Raw genomic sequence first — 14,455 nt, 5'->3', positions numbered from 1 at the left:
CACCCTGGAAACAAAAGAAATGCAGAAATGTTTGGTCTGGTATTCTCTTGCTCCTCCTCTTCCTTCCTCAGCTGAAGTTTGAAAGGACCGGTTCCTTCTTATGGTACATCCTCACCTGCTGAGATTTCGATTTTTCTGCTTCATTTGTATTTTATAAGGCTTTTACATTTCTAGCTCAAGTAATCCACACCTGGCAGCCAGGGATGTGAAAGTCTTGACAGCATCATGGAAACTCAGTCATTATTTCTGAGTGCTCTTTCACAGTTTCCTCTTCTGTGGGGCACCTAGTGTGATGCTGATACTGCTAATGCCACTTGATGTTGTGCCAGATTTTGATTTTTTTTTTTTCTTTTTCTGAAGGCTGGGAGTTCTGTTTTAATTAAAGATGTGTGCATATAACCCTGTTTTGCTCTCATATCCCAGTGGAACTCTAACCTTCACATGCAGGTATAAGGATGCTAAATTAGGAAAAGGGCAACAGGCAGGCAGTCCTTTAAACAACTCCTTAAATCACTCCTGATTCTGGAAAGTCAGAGTGAAGTACAGTAATCACAGTATCCAATTGCATGTTATTCTTCCTCCAGTCTTCTTTTGTAAGAACTTTTTTAAAAAAGCCATTTGCAATGGCAGATACCCCACATCTCCATCAGTGTACTGACAGCAAATACCTGCTCCAGCCAGCAGTGACTCTGGAGGCTGGGCGATTTTAAAAGGTGATGGTAAAGCACAAAAGGTTTAGCATTCAGGATCAGTTTGGGTTGCTTACTGAAACCATCAAAGGCTGCTGAGTTTGCCAAATTTGACGGTACATCATGTGAGCACATTTTCCCTTGAGACGTCTGCACTTTTGCTTCTAGGCCTGGCTTGAGATATCTGTCCAGGTACTCGAATGTCTCTCACCACAATAATGTCAGTCTTTCTCATAATATTTCAAGTACATTCGACCATGGGCCCAGCTGGAAATACTACAAAACCAGCTTTTTTTGTGCACTGTTTTTGAACTTCTGTTCTACAGAAACAGGGACCAAGTGGGAATAGTTTGGGGAGTAAATAAAGATGAGAACAAGCCTGGCCGTTTCAGAAGCCTGTGCCACATTTGGTCTGAATTTGGTTTGCCCTTTGAGAGAGAGCTTTATCTCACGGATTCATTCCTTTCTCTTGCTGCTTTCTTTTAAAGAAGAAATCTTTCCAGTGCAGAATGCTCATAATCGAAAGCTATCAGACGGTTGAAAGCATAAGGTGTAATGGGATTTCAAAAGCACTTGGGCACTTGTCTATGTATACTACCATTTAAGTTAATGGTAAAATGTCCTTTGGCTTCACCAACTTTTAGAAAATCCTGCTAATGTATTTTTGCTGTTCGTAGGGATATACAGGGAACACTGTTTTCTTCTGTGAGAATGTAAGCAACGCTAAAAGCATGAAAGGGTCTGTGAAATACAGCTCCTAAGGAATTGTACATTGACCATATGAAAAAACCCTCTGTTCCAAAACACTTGAAATGTGATCACAGTTTAGAAGTTAGCTGGAAAAAAAAATCAGTGAATGATTTTAACCAAAAGTAGCTGTCGGGCTGAAGCCTTCTTCTTCCTTCTACAATGCAGCTTCTATGCACAATAACATTTTAGTCCCATACTCGTAACACACATACGACAAGGCTGTGGAGATAGAGAAAGACACCTTGCAAACATTTATTTTCTTCCTAGTTTTCCTTTTTTGCAGCTGGAATATTTTTAAACCTGAATTTTGCTCCAGTAGATCAAACTCTATTATTCCAAATTTGCCCAAGGGATGGCAAAGAATTTTTTTTTTTTTTTCTTCCCACTCTCATAAATTGTTACAAACTAATACAGGAAACAACAATTATTCTGCCTTCAGGGTTCAACTTTTGGAGCTGCACTAGCAAGCGGGAAGTTACTTCATGTTCAGTACATTACAATTTCTGCTCCTGTAGCTCAGGGCAAGGCTAAAGCTGGCTTTGAGTTTCCTTTTAAATGATGTTGTAAGTTCATGTATTCTAGGGGAAAAAAGGGAAACCATTCTTGCATACACACAGAGAGGACCTCAAATGTGATCTCATTTGGTCAAACAAATGCCGTGAAACCTTGGCAATGGTATAATTTGGGGTGCATTAAAGATTAAGTTGCTTTTTACATAAAGTCTTTAGCAAGTATATCCAGTCTGAAAAATAAGGATGTTCTGGCTGGAATGATTGATGTCTGAGGTTCAATTAAGTAGGCGCCTGGTGCTAGGAACATGCTCTCAATTACGACGCCTGGTCTCCAGCCACTGCTACAGAAGGGCCGGAGTCTCTTCTAGCTGTTATGTCAGACCTGCCCCCCTGTAGAGAACCCCTCCATTCCCTGGGGCATCTCAGGTGCCGCTGCACGACTGTGCTCAGGCAACTGCATTGAGCACTCAGTGGTCTTTGCCCAGGGTGAGAGAAAAATCAGAACTCATGGCTCTGTTTCCGCCTCTAGCAGACTCACTGCACAAACTTGGTCAAATCACGTTCCTTCTCAGAGCCTCCAGCAAGCCCTCTAGAAATCAGTTTAACATAATTTTGTCTGAGACTGTTGTAGCACTTAGATGAAGAAAGCAGTCACATATCTAATACACAGAGCAGGTGTTATCATTTAAAAAGTCAACATACGACAGAAGTCTACGTCCTTATCCCACTCAGCCCCCGTGCAAAAGGAGAGATTGGTCTGGTAACTCCCAAGGTGCCGACGTCGTTGGCTTCTGTTCTCTTTTGGGGTCAATTAAATGCATGCAAGTACATACACTTTAATGCAGCCTTTGGAAAATTAAATCTTTAAAAAGTCAGTTGTTCTAGAACAGAAAGGGTTCTCCTTTTGTTTGCCTAAGTGGACGAGTAACTCCCACAACCTTATTTCCGTGCTTTAGCAGGGGAGCATTCATGGAAAGAAAAGTCTGCACAGAGCTGTTCTAGCAGCTCGGTAATACGACACAGGAATAAAACAAGCTGTGCTTACATTAGCCTGCAGTCTGGGGTGCATGGAAAGAGCTATATACAAAAGTGTAAAAACGAAAACCATATGCACTGTTTTACACATTTCTCCAGAAACCCTCGGATAGCACTATATGCCGTGTTATTAAGGCAGAATTCTGCTGTTCTGAAAAAAAAAAAAAAAAAAAAAAAAAAGAAGAGAACTGAAAAAAAGGGACAGAAATAACAGAAAGAAAGGCTTTAACTTTGATATTAAATAAACCTTTTCTTGACCCTAAAACTAAAGTAATTACCCCAATCAATAAACCTTTTGTACAAGCTCTGTCAGATCAAGAGAACTTGCCTGCCTGCAAACAGCACACTGACAAGCAAGTTCAAGGCTACCAGCCCATGTAAGTACAGATGTAGGCAAAGGTTTGCAAAATGACAAATCTACCTTCGGTTTTCTACCACTTTAAAGCATGATCAAAACCAGACAAAATCTGGATCATCGAAGACATTCAGACGTCTTAACTTCTACTGAGATGAATACTTATTAGCATCCAAGCAATCTTTACAAACATGGCTTAGTTTCTTTTGTGCAACATAAATGAAAATATGTGTCTGCTTGTCTATTTTTCCCGCCCAAATTATCACTTGCAATCATAAGATCTATTGAAAGAGGAGTGTACGTATACAAAATAAAAAAACAAGAAAAAACTCAAGTGTAACATTAAATAAATTATTCCATCTCTGCTTTAAAGCTAAGCTAGCTTTACATGCTGCAATTTTCTACTGCTAGCTTTTACACATAGAGCGTCAATGAAGAGATACACTCTGTATGGAAAGAGCAGCTGTGGAAGTTTTTACAGCCAAGTATCTGACCTTTACAGGCTTCTTATTATTTAATTATCTTTGAGATGTGTCCCTAATTTCCCCTTTATTAGAGATGCCTTACGTCTTCAAAAGAAAAATCCTGAAATAATAATTTTGCCTGCCATTATGGCTTGGGAAGCAGGGTTATTATGTAAAAATTGTTCCAGACACTTGCAGAGAGAAAAAAGGTCATCACAAATAACATCTAGATTTGAAACAACTGGTCTGACTTCAGGTTTCTTGGAAGAGGCTGCAGCTCCAGCAGAAGCAGGCAGAAAGCTGCAGGTAGCATTTAGGGAACGGTGTGCCGTAGGATCATGTACAAACATTACTGAGGCTAGAGGGGATTTAAGAACTGGGAGCAATGCTTGATCTGTTAGGAGTCACCTGAAAAGGCAAACAGAGAGATAAACTCCAACACTGGGACATGCTCATCCCCTTTGCTCACTTCGCTGGGAAATGAGACTGTTCATCAATTTTGGGAGAAAGGTAAAAAGATTAATGGGGGTACTGATAAACCTACTCTTGACTTCTTGCAGCTGATGTTTTAAGGGCCGTATCATTAACCATCTAAAAACATCAACACTGTTTTACCAAGAACAGTAAATGAAAATCCTCTGGGCACGGGGAGTGCAAACTAATGTGAAAAGTTTCACCTCCACACAGCCCTCCTTCCATTTCCAGATCCAGGCTCAGTCTATGTTTGCTTTTTATTAAGCTCTATAAAGCAAACAGATTAGATTTACACATAGGCTGGATGAAAAAGTGAAATCTCACCGAGCACACTACTACACCTGCTTGGAGAGGGGAATTCTTGCAGCTCATAGAAAGCTCAGACAGAGGGAAGTCACCCCCCATTTCTGGCTCTCCAGGTGATACCCCACCTATCAGGCTGGGCTGGATTTCGATAGAGATGACAATCTCCCGTCTTCTCGCCATCCTTCTGCATGGACTAATCAGTTCTCACCAAAGGACCTTAAGTCCTGTGGCCAGCTGGATGTTTAGTGGAAGATATCTTGCAGTGCTGCAGCATAACCTTAGGATAAGCCTAAGTTTTCAATCAAGCAGACCTGTCAACCTTACATCATTCATGAGACCAAATCCACAAGGGAAAAAAACCCCAAACACAGCCTGACAGGAACTCATAAATGCTCTTTTTGCCTCCTACCTGAATTGAATCACAGAATCACAGAATCATCTAGGTTGGAAAAGACCTTGAAGATGATCCAGTCCAACCATTAACCTCACACTGACAGTTCCCAACTACACCAGATCCCTCAGCGCTACGTCGACCCGACTCTTAAACCCCTCCAGGGATGGGGACTCCACCACCTTCCTAAGTGGGAGTGGCTGTATCTTTTCTAAATACTACCCTACTGAGACCTACAAGCTTTACCACGCTCAGAGAAGCTAGGTAAGAGCTGAAAGTAGGAAACAAAACATCAAAAAAAGGGGTGGCAGCAACAAGAGGGTAATCAAAAAAGGCACTGACGATCTGATAGAGAGTCTGTCAAGCAAAGGCTTGTAATGGGACACACAAAGCTGAAGGCAAAAAACTATTTGTCGAGCATGCAAAGCTCTGCTGTTATTTTGCAGGAGGGAGATCAATAACATCAAAAATGAAGTTGTGACTTTCCTCCCTGCCATGGTTCTCATATGTCACTATTTTTTTTTTTCTGTGCAGAGCAAGAAAAGAGTTTTGAGTCTGGGAAGGAACAGACTACTAATTTTTTACCTGTAAATGGTTACCACAAGGTGGAAGTGATCAAAAGTCCCTCTGTGAAGCAGGGGAAGGGCTCAGATGATCACACTCGTGCAATAGGAAAGAACACTTGTAGTAACTGAGCACTTCCATGGAACAGCTGGAGTCTCAACAGTTAAAGGGCCCTGATTCAGCAAAATACTTGCTAAACTTTGAGCTTTTTTTTTCTGTATATAGCCTAAGAAGAACTTCAGAAGAGGGTAGCTGGGACAATAAACCCCCATTTCCTCATCCAGAGTCCTAAAGATCTAATCGTACATGGGGGAGTTTTAAGTCAAGTAACTCAGGCATTAAGGAGCTAAAAGAAAGTGTAAGCCAGAACAGCTCACAGCCCATGTTAGTCTGCAGAGTCTCTGAACTCCTCAATATTTACATGAAACCATTTTAGACTTTTTCAGACATTAGCAAAGCAAGTGCAAGTAACATGAATGGCTTTGAGACTGTAAGTGCATCACACTTACGCATCCCCTCCGAATTGGAAATTAGTAGAGTTTAAGTTAGGTTACACAAGGGCAGCAAAAATAAGGGATGGAAATCTGAGTTACTCAGGCTCTTTCTTCTCCCTTTCCTAAGAACAAGCTAAACGCAAAGGCATTTTCACTCAGAGCTCAGGAAGAGTCATTCTTGTCACCTCTCACACAAGGAGGGTTCCCAGACCCATGCTTGTCTCTGTGCCCTCTAATTTCTTCTCTCTGAGCTCGGTCCTACTGTGAAGTGCTCCTCTCAGTATCCTTCTCGTGTGTGAACCGTTGTCCTAGGCACTGGATGGAGGTGGGTGGGTTATATTTTAGGCTATTGCAGGAAGGGAGTTTGCCTTTTGATGTATATTGCAAAGCGCTGTATGTGCTGGCAGCCCCTTATAAATAACACCACAGACTCGCTTTGCACTTTGATGAAGAAAGTACTTACAGTAGTTTTCTTTACGGATAGCAGGGGGGGGCAGGAGGAACAACGGTCCTTTTCTTAATCGTCAGCGTTGTCTCTTGCTCAAGATAAAAGAGAGATAAAACCTATCGCAGGTGTTCTACATGTGTGTCCTGTTGCTTGTTGGGTGACGTGCTGGTAAACAGAGATGCTCTCCTCTCACAGACAGCTGATTTTGCTTTTCCTTTTGATTTCTCAGTGGCCCTGCACAGTTGAGCTTGCCCGAGCTCAGCAGTAACAGCTGCTGGAAGACACTTTCTCTCTGACGCCGTAGATGCTGTTTTTAGGCTCTCAGATGTTTCTTGCTTCTACTGAGCAGATTTTTGGCCAACATCTCTGTCTCAGATGTGATGATTCCAGCTGATTCCTCAGCCTACTATTTTGCTCCACTTATACAAGATTGCTCTGAATAAATCACCGCTATCAGGCAGGGGTGAATCCACAAGGCGCTTTTCAGAGAAGTGTTTCTATTAGAAATTTCAGAAAGTGCCACCAATGTCTTTTACAAAAAGGTTAATGTATTATTGAGAGACCTTGATTGTCCATTCCTTTATAATGTCTTGCATTGTAATTCGGAGGAATGGGATATAAAGATGCTATTAAAAGCTGAAAACTTTCCCAGCATAATCTTTTTTTCCCTCCACCTGAATTGCCTGTATTATGCAGAAGTAGAAGCTCTGACAGGCATTATGATGCTGTATTCTCCCCAGGCTTACGTGCAGTGGCATGTAACAGGCACACATTTGACACCACCTAACTCTTTAGTGATGATGACTCCACATCCTTTTAGAAAACAGGCTAAACTGCCATCTCCTGCCCTCAAAATCAGTGCTAATGCTCCTGAGTGGATTTAGCTACATTGGATTCCAAAACTGTATGATGGACAGCCTCACAATTTATGAAATTAACTCTGTGTTATCAAACTGGGAATAGAGATGCTTTTTTTCCAGTTTTCTCCAGTTTTCTCTAGAATAATGGAGGCCAAATCATTCCAGACAAGCACTGCACAGTAATTGCAGTTGGTATTGTCATACAGAGCCTGCAGTGATTTTACTGGCTCAGAAAAGTTCGGTCTGTTGGAACATAGCAGGTACACTTGGAAAATGAGCACCCTTTCCATTCAACATTTTTATTGCTGAAGTAAAAGCTATGGTCCTTTACTCAGGTGGGTCCTCACTTGCAGGGGAGGTTTGCCTGAAGGAATGACTGCACTGTTTGGCTTTATGAACTTACCATTATGATCACCACTACCAATTTTGTGCTTTCTACGATGATCCATGACCATTAATTAATGCTCAATGCATTTTCCCAGCAGCTCTATCACCCTCTCAGCATCTCTGGGGAAACTCTCCTCACTTTTACATGGCGAGCAGATGATGTGTGAGCCTAGGCTGGGTCAGAATTAGCACATCAATCAGAATTCAGGAGTTCCAGGCTGCTGTTCCTCTTCCCAGATCACTGGATCCTACTTCTTCCTCCATCACAGCTATACTTTTCAAACACACTCTCACTGTAAGCCCTGTGTCAGTGCAATAATAAAGGGAGATTTTTCTGTGTGCTCCTGCCACAGAAATCAAATTAAAAGGCAGCTTGCCTCTGACAGTCAGCACGAGTCCTCTGCAGGTTCCTCAACCCACACAGATAGATCTAAGGCTCCCATTACGTGTGACTTCATTTATTTGTTTGGCATTGCAATTTTACACCCTGGTTCATAAACACTGTGTCAGGTTGCTGTATCCTCTTTACTCTGGCACTGACAAAAATTATAACACTACGGTACTATAGTATTTATAGACTTAAAATCTGCAACCATCTCTTGCCAGACCTCATGAATACACTAGAAAGGTTCTGAAGCATTACAGTACATTTACACAAAACACCTGCCTTGATTTCTTTTTAAAACAAGCTGTTGAAATCTAAACTAAGAAGAAAGGTACCAACTTGTTAAAGCTATTACATTTTTATTTTTTATGGTACTTATAAAAGTGCTGCACTTCTCTGGCCAAATGCTAGCCAAGAAGCAACATCTTCCTATCTAAATTTTGTATTTATCTCAAGAGAGTTTCAGAGCGCATAGCTTGTATCTAAACTATTTTTCATGTACACTACAGTTTTGTGTTGATATACAGCTGCCAGTGGGCAAAGTGATTCCCATATATAGGGGAAAGCTCTCTCTTGTATAGCAACAGAAAACTTCCTAGTACTGAGACACAGAATGATACAAGGTCAACAGGGGATATATAGAATATATCATGGACTATAGGTCATGGCCTGTTCTGATTATCATGTGGTCATGAAGGTACAGCAGCGTATAAACAAGAAAAGTAAGATTGCCTTAAAGACAGTCTGACATGCTTCTCACCCATATCATTCCCCTGCTGTTCAAAGGCAAACTCACAATGTTTTATTGTTTTGGAGGTTTTTCCCCCCCTATGTTATTGTAATGAGGTCAAGGTCTGGCTAGAACACTTAGCATCACTTTGAAAACAACAACTAGTGACTGTGCTTTAAAAGTGTTTTCTGCTGTGAGAGCCTTATCAATTTTCCTGAGATGAGAAATTTGAAGAAATTCTTAGACGAAGAAAAAAAAAAAGTTGCTTTCAGAAGAATACCTGGAGGTTCTTCTGGGCAGAAGGTGGTCAGAGTAAAACTCAGATTGCTAAAGTAAGCTAAATGAAAGTAAATCTGCATTCTATAGAGCAAGACTTTGATTTCAAAATCTAATATGCAACTATTTCTTGTGTTGCTTAACTGTGAACAGGACTGAACACGTGCATTTCCAGGTTTTAAATTTAACAGAGTATTATAGCAGTGTTTCCACTTCTGCATTAGATAAACTTTAGTGCTAAAATGGAATATTGGGATCTTAATGACTTTTCTTTAACAAGACCTAAACTTTTAATTAACCTGCCAAGACAAATTACAGCCCATACCTCTTAGGTAACTATTGCAGACAGCTGAGACTCAACACCAATGCCTCTTCTGGGAGAGGGATTAATGGCAGCTTTGGAATGAGTCTGTTTTTTCAGCAAAGAAAAAAAGTCCATTAAACAATCACTGTGGCTAGACGAAAGCTGAGTGCTAGTTTTATGGAGCAATCTTTAAATTACAACCAAATGAATTTAGGTATATGAACAGTTTCAGCAGGTCAGTCAAATTGAAAATTAAATATTATTGAATCAGAAACAGATTCTGATATTTACGGGGTGGAGGAAGAATAGTCAGTGTGCTAAGCTGTCAGCAGCCCACAGGCAGCATCCTTTCCTCCTTAGACAGCAACAAATCGGTGTCTGTGTCCTGAACTGGCAGGGCACTTTACTGCCAGAGAAACTCAGAGACCTTATTTAGTTAATTTGTTCTTCTTAAGAAACCTCAGCTTCTTTCTGTTAGCAAGGAGAAACAAAGAATCCTGTTATTGTGCCTCCTACAACCAATCCTTGCAGTGATCCTTATTGGAGTTTTAACCCCAGTACTGTGCCTGAACTTCAACTTGAGTAATTTTGACCGTGCTCAAAGGCAGGACTGTCTGTCACACAAAACTGTTGCATAGTGGTGCTGTGTGCTCTTCAATCATGCCTACATCTCTGCTCCACAAAGAGAAAAAAAACAACCAACCAAGGAAAAAAAAAAAAAAACTAAAAAAAAAAGATCAAAGGAAGAAAAAGAAGCAGGGAATTTCAAGCTTGTAATCCATCTTTGGCACTGCGTAGAATCTCGTTACGGATATAATTACTAAAAAGGCCTACAAAATACTTATGAGATATTTAGGGCCTAACAGTATTCAGCCTGATGCTAAATACATCCTCTACAAGCATTCTCACTGAACCACACAAAGCTACCATGCAATTTGAGTATGTGCATTAATACCTGGCCTCCAGGCATATTTAGGAGTTTAGGAATAATACAGGAAATCCTTACCAATAGCAGTAGTAAGAAAAGAAACCACTTCCGATTCCTTGCCATCGTTGTAGAAGGCTAAATGCCATATTCCTGAATCTAAATACTGGATAAACCCTGTCTCATGGCTGGACAAGGGCACAAAAGCTCTGTGTTGTCGCTGAGGTCCTTCTAAGCTTCTCGCCTCCTGTGTCAGTAGACGTCTTCCATCAAGGAGCTCGACAAAGTCAAACTGAAATGTAAAAAAAGAGTGATGTTTGTGTGTATTTCAGGCTTCCTTAAGCTTAGCCTCTTGTTCTGGGTCTGTCTTATGAGGGAGACAGATATACTTTGTATTGAGTGTTAGAAAAGTACATCTACAGAAGCATCATAAACAGGATCTTCTCTGGTAACTCAGGTATGTTCCTGGACTACCTGCAAGTAACCATTTTGGAAATAGCTAGTATATGAATGTATTTTTCTGTAATTACATGAATAAAGAAATTATCTTCATTTGGAATGTGACTTGGGGCATATTGGCCCAACTCATGTGTTCTCATTCTGCAGAAACATAGGCAGGGAAACGTGTCTAAATTGCACGGTAAGTATGACGATAAGAAGCTTATTTTTTAGCTTGCTTGTGTCTTGGCTAATACAGAAAATAGACAGAAAAATATCTCTAGCCTAACCAGGTTGTTTGCCAGAATTGCTATGGGTCACCAAGGAAAAGATAAAAAGTATTTGTAAATAAATTCTGGTAGAGGTTTTGCAGAAGTATTTTGCTTAGCCAGCAAGGGTTTTATCTTAAAGCAATAGCAAAAGTGGTTAAATGATTGTAGAAGGTGAAGATGGAAAAGAGATAAAATAATATATAAAAGTCTCATTTAGGAGGTGGCTTTTGGAACTTTTCTCAAAATAACTCTTTTTTTTTTTTTTTCCATGGTAACTTCAGCTGAACAACTGCTTTGGTTTTGCTGCTAGTATTGCAACTACCTTTAGTTCCCTATTTAAATAACTTTCCACTGACTTTCTGCAATAATTGTATTTTGTCTGGTAATATATTAATGGGAAAAGTCAGATACAAGCCTAGCAGACATGACAAGTGTTAAGTGAACCTTATCTAATCTGACTTTCATCTTGTGTTTAGGTGAACAGGACATCTTGCAAGCAGAATCCAGCAGTTGAGGCACAGCTTAGCTTTTCTATTCCCTGACTTTACTTGGTTTTGCCTCTCTCATCCAGCTGGTCAAATAAACTTGTAGTTTTTGGCAGGAAAGCAGAAAAAAGGCAGAAAGAAACACCACCACTTATTTTTGTACTAGAGAATGTTGCTGCACTGAACGGTTGCTGAGTGTTGGCTGAGTGTGGCAGCAATATTTAGGCTTCTTACTCCTTTTGACTCTACTGTAGCAAAATCTGAGTGCTTCTGTTATATTATTAAGTTGCCTGGTACAGTCTTCGAAGACAACCAAGATAAGCACTTGATGACATGTTCTTTCCTCTGCAGTCATTGTTAAGTTAAAATAATAATAAAAAAAGTTTATTTCCAACAACATTTTGAAGAAATAAGCTATATATGATGTAGCTTGCATATGAAATGACAAAATTTGTCCCTAGAATAATTTAAGTATTGTATTTTTAATTATTTATTTACATGAAATAAGTTTTGGGCCTTGGGTTTGGGTTATTTTTGCTCTATTTCAGTACATAGATCTCTTAAATTTGGTGTTGTCTTGAGAATGTAAAAGCTGGCACAGCTGCAAAGGGCATTCCTTTTGGGTGTCTACCCAAGTTAGCTTTGTCAGAGATAGAGTTTCTGCTTCAAAAAATAATATTATGTAAACACAAATTATAAAAATATACAATATAAAAATATAAATCTAGAAATAGAATGTAAATATAAAATCTAAAATATATAATAAAACATGTAAGTTTCTGTTTTGAAAAAAAATATAATGATTTAGTGGTTTTAAGTTTAAGGGGACAGCAGTGAGAGGTCGGTTTGAATGACACTTTGTGAGCCAGGTATTTGTAGCCACTCTGAGGACGAGCTATTGCCGAGGCCGATTCCTCACCGGGTCTGAGTGTGGCCACGACTGACAGCTGAGAAGGGCAGTGACAGAGGACATCACGGTGCTGTCTGGTTGCTGGGAATGTCTCAGTGGAGTTGAGCTTGACTGAGGAACACATTGGCCAGGTGTACTGAAGAAGACCAGTAACAGAAAAACCTACATATTTCCATTTCTATTTTAGAGCATGATGGAACAGATTGCTTAGATTTTTAAAAGGTAACTGCAGACACAGTAGGAAAAGTTCATCTCACCAAGTGCTGACATCTCCGTGGCAGCTTGAATTAGTTGTCTAGAACCACTGGATTGCAGTCAGAGACACTTCTAGCATGCAATCTGCCTCATCCTAAAGTCGACATCTCAGAAATGTTTCATGGATTGTGCCTTAGAACATCCATTTCTTGCTACATACTAGGTGTAGATGTTTAAAGTTTAGTGAGAAGAAAGCAATGTCAAGGCACCCAGCTCCAGTGAACTGCTGTTGTTAGAGCTCCGTCTGGGTTACACTTACCTGGGGCTTCCTGCCAAAAGTAGTTTATTTATATAAATATTTGCAAGATGCTGCTTGCGGATGTTGATGACTTTGCAAAGTTACTAGTTACAAGTTGTAAATATTAATTGAACCACAAATGGGTTGTGCTTTATTGCATTTTAATACATTCAGAGATTTTTTAATATGCAATTAAAGTTATTGCAAGCAAGGAAATTGTAGATAAAATACCATGTTAATCAATTCAAATTGTACAAATGAAAAAATGCCTCCCACAAGATGTGATGGCCAATCCCTAAAATTTATGATTTAACAAAATTTGGCCTAGGTTAAAAAGAGTTTAAGAAATTATTTGATCTAGGAAGATTAAATCTAATAGACCATAATAAAATTGTGTGGCTTTTATTACGATTTGTTGAGAAGAATGAGAAGAAATGCCTTTAGTTAACAGTAAACTATTTCGGGCTTCTGCAGGCTCTATTTCTAAGACTACATAAATTTGGAGCTTGCATTTTCTCCCTACTTTTTAGTGTCCTTGGTTGTTGGCAACCTTGACCAGAAGACGGATCACCACAGGCACAGAAAGTTTCCCAAAGAGAATCTGGAATAGTTTGGTGGTTTAGCATGGACAAATATGACTTTTAACATTTTACCAAATTCAGGAATATATGCTAAAGGGTCTACAGTCTTGAGATCAGTTCAAAGATCCTGAAAAGGTATAGACTATGTTAAGGCTCCCACTACAGAATAAGGATTATCTAAACAGAAGAAATATATGATTATCTAACACAGAAGAAAACCTGATTATAAACTAGAATTTTACTACTCCCATCAACTAGATAAACTGAGGAAAAATAGTTAAATTCGTCCGGGGGAGACTGTTTCACTGCTCTAAGCACACATTTTGCCTAAGTCTTGTTTATGAAATTCCTTACAAAATTTGGAAATATAAAATTCATTGGGTAGATTTATGGGGTGCAGCAGATGCTCTGGATTATTCAAAAGAAAAGCTGAGATTTGTGTAATATGTATTAACTATGAGAGACAGGTTTACAATTTCAGCACAGAAAACAGGTTACCTATTTAATGACTCCTAAAACTGACAAACTATAGTGAGATTAAACATCATATAAAAATACACAGGAAAACAATATAGTGAGATTAAACATCATATAAAAATACACAGGAAAACAATGTTTTAATTGACAGCGGGTTTATGAAATAATAAAGCTAGGGAAAGGGATAATTTAAAAACTAAATTAAATATTAACAAATAACAAATCAATATTGATTCAATATCTACAGCTTCATGAAGTTATTTCTTCAGAACAGGGTGGGGTTTGTGATTTGTTTCTCTTCGTGTACCATGATTATTATTGTTTGGATAAAAATGTCCTTCCGGCCATTTTTTGTGATGTTTTGGTCCAGATGATGATAATTTTTTTTATATACTTGGAAGCTCTCAATTAGTGGCTACACAAAAAGCAGCACTTACAAGGATTCTGAGC

The 14,455-nt window shown here is 39.4% G+C and overlaps 1 protein-coding gene across 4 annotated transcripts in view; it reads right to left on the bottom strand.

The window, feature by feature from the left end:
• TENM4 (teneurin transmembrane protein 4) overlaps positions 1-14,455 on the bottom strand; it is a 601,586-nt gene that overhangs the window by 164,723 nt on the left and 422,408 nt on the right. For all 4 annotated transcript variants that reach the window (XM_074918363.1, XM_074918372.1, XM_074918381.1 and 1 more), the window contains one exon: positions 10,431-10,641. In XM_074918363.1, the coding sequence (XP_074774464.1) occupies positions 10,431-10,641 (211 nt within the window). The remainder of the gene's footprint in view (positions 1-10,430; positions 10,642-14,455) is intronic.

The sequence above is a fragment of the Athene noctua genome, chromosome 1 (assembly GCF_965140245.1).
Source record: "Athene noctua chromosome 1, bAthNoc1.hap1.1, whole genome shotgun sequence".
Taxonomy (NCBI): domain Eukaryota; kingdom Metazoa; phylum Chordata; class Aves; order Strigiformes; family Strigidae; genus Athene; species Athene noctua.
The sequence above is the reverse complement of the archived record's forward strand: the minus strand, read 5'-3'. Positions and strand labels throughout refer to the sequence as shown.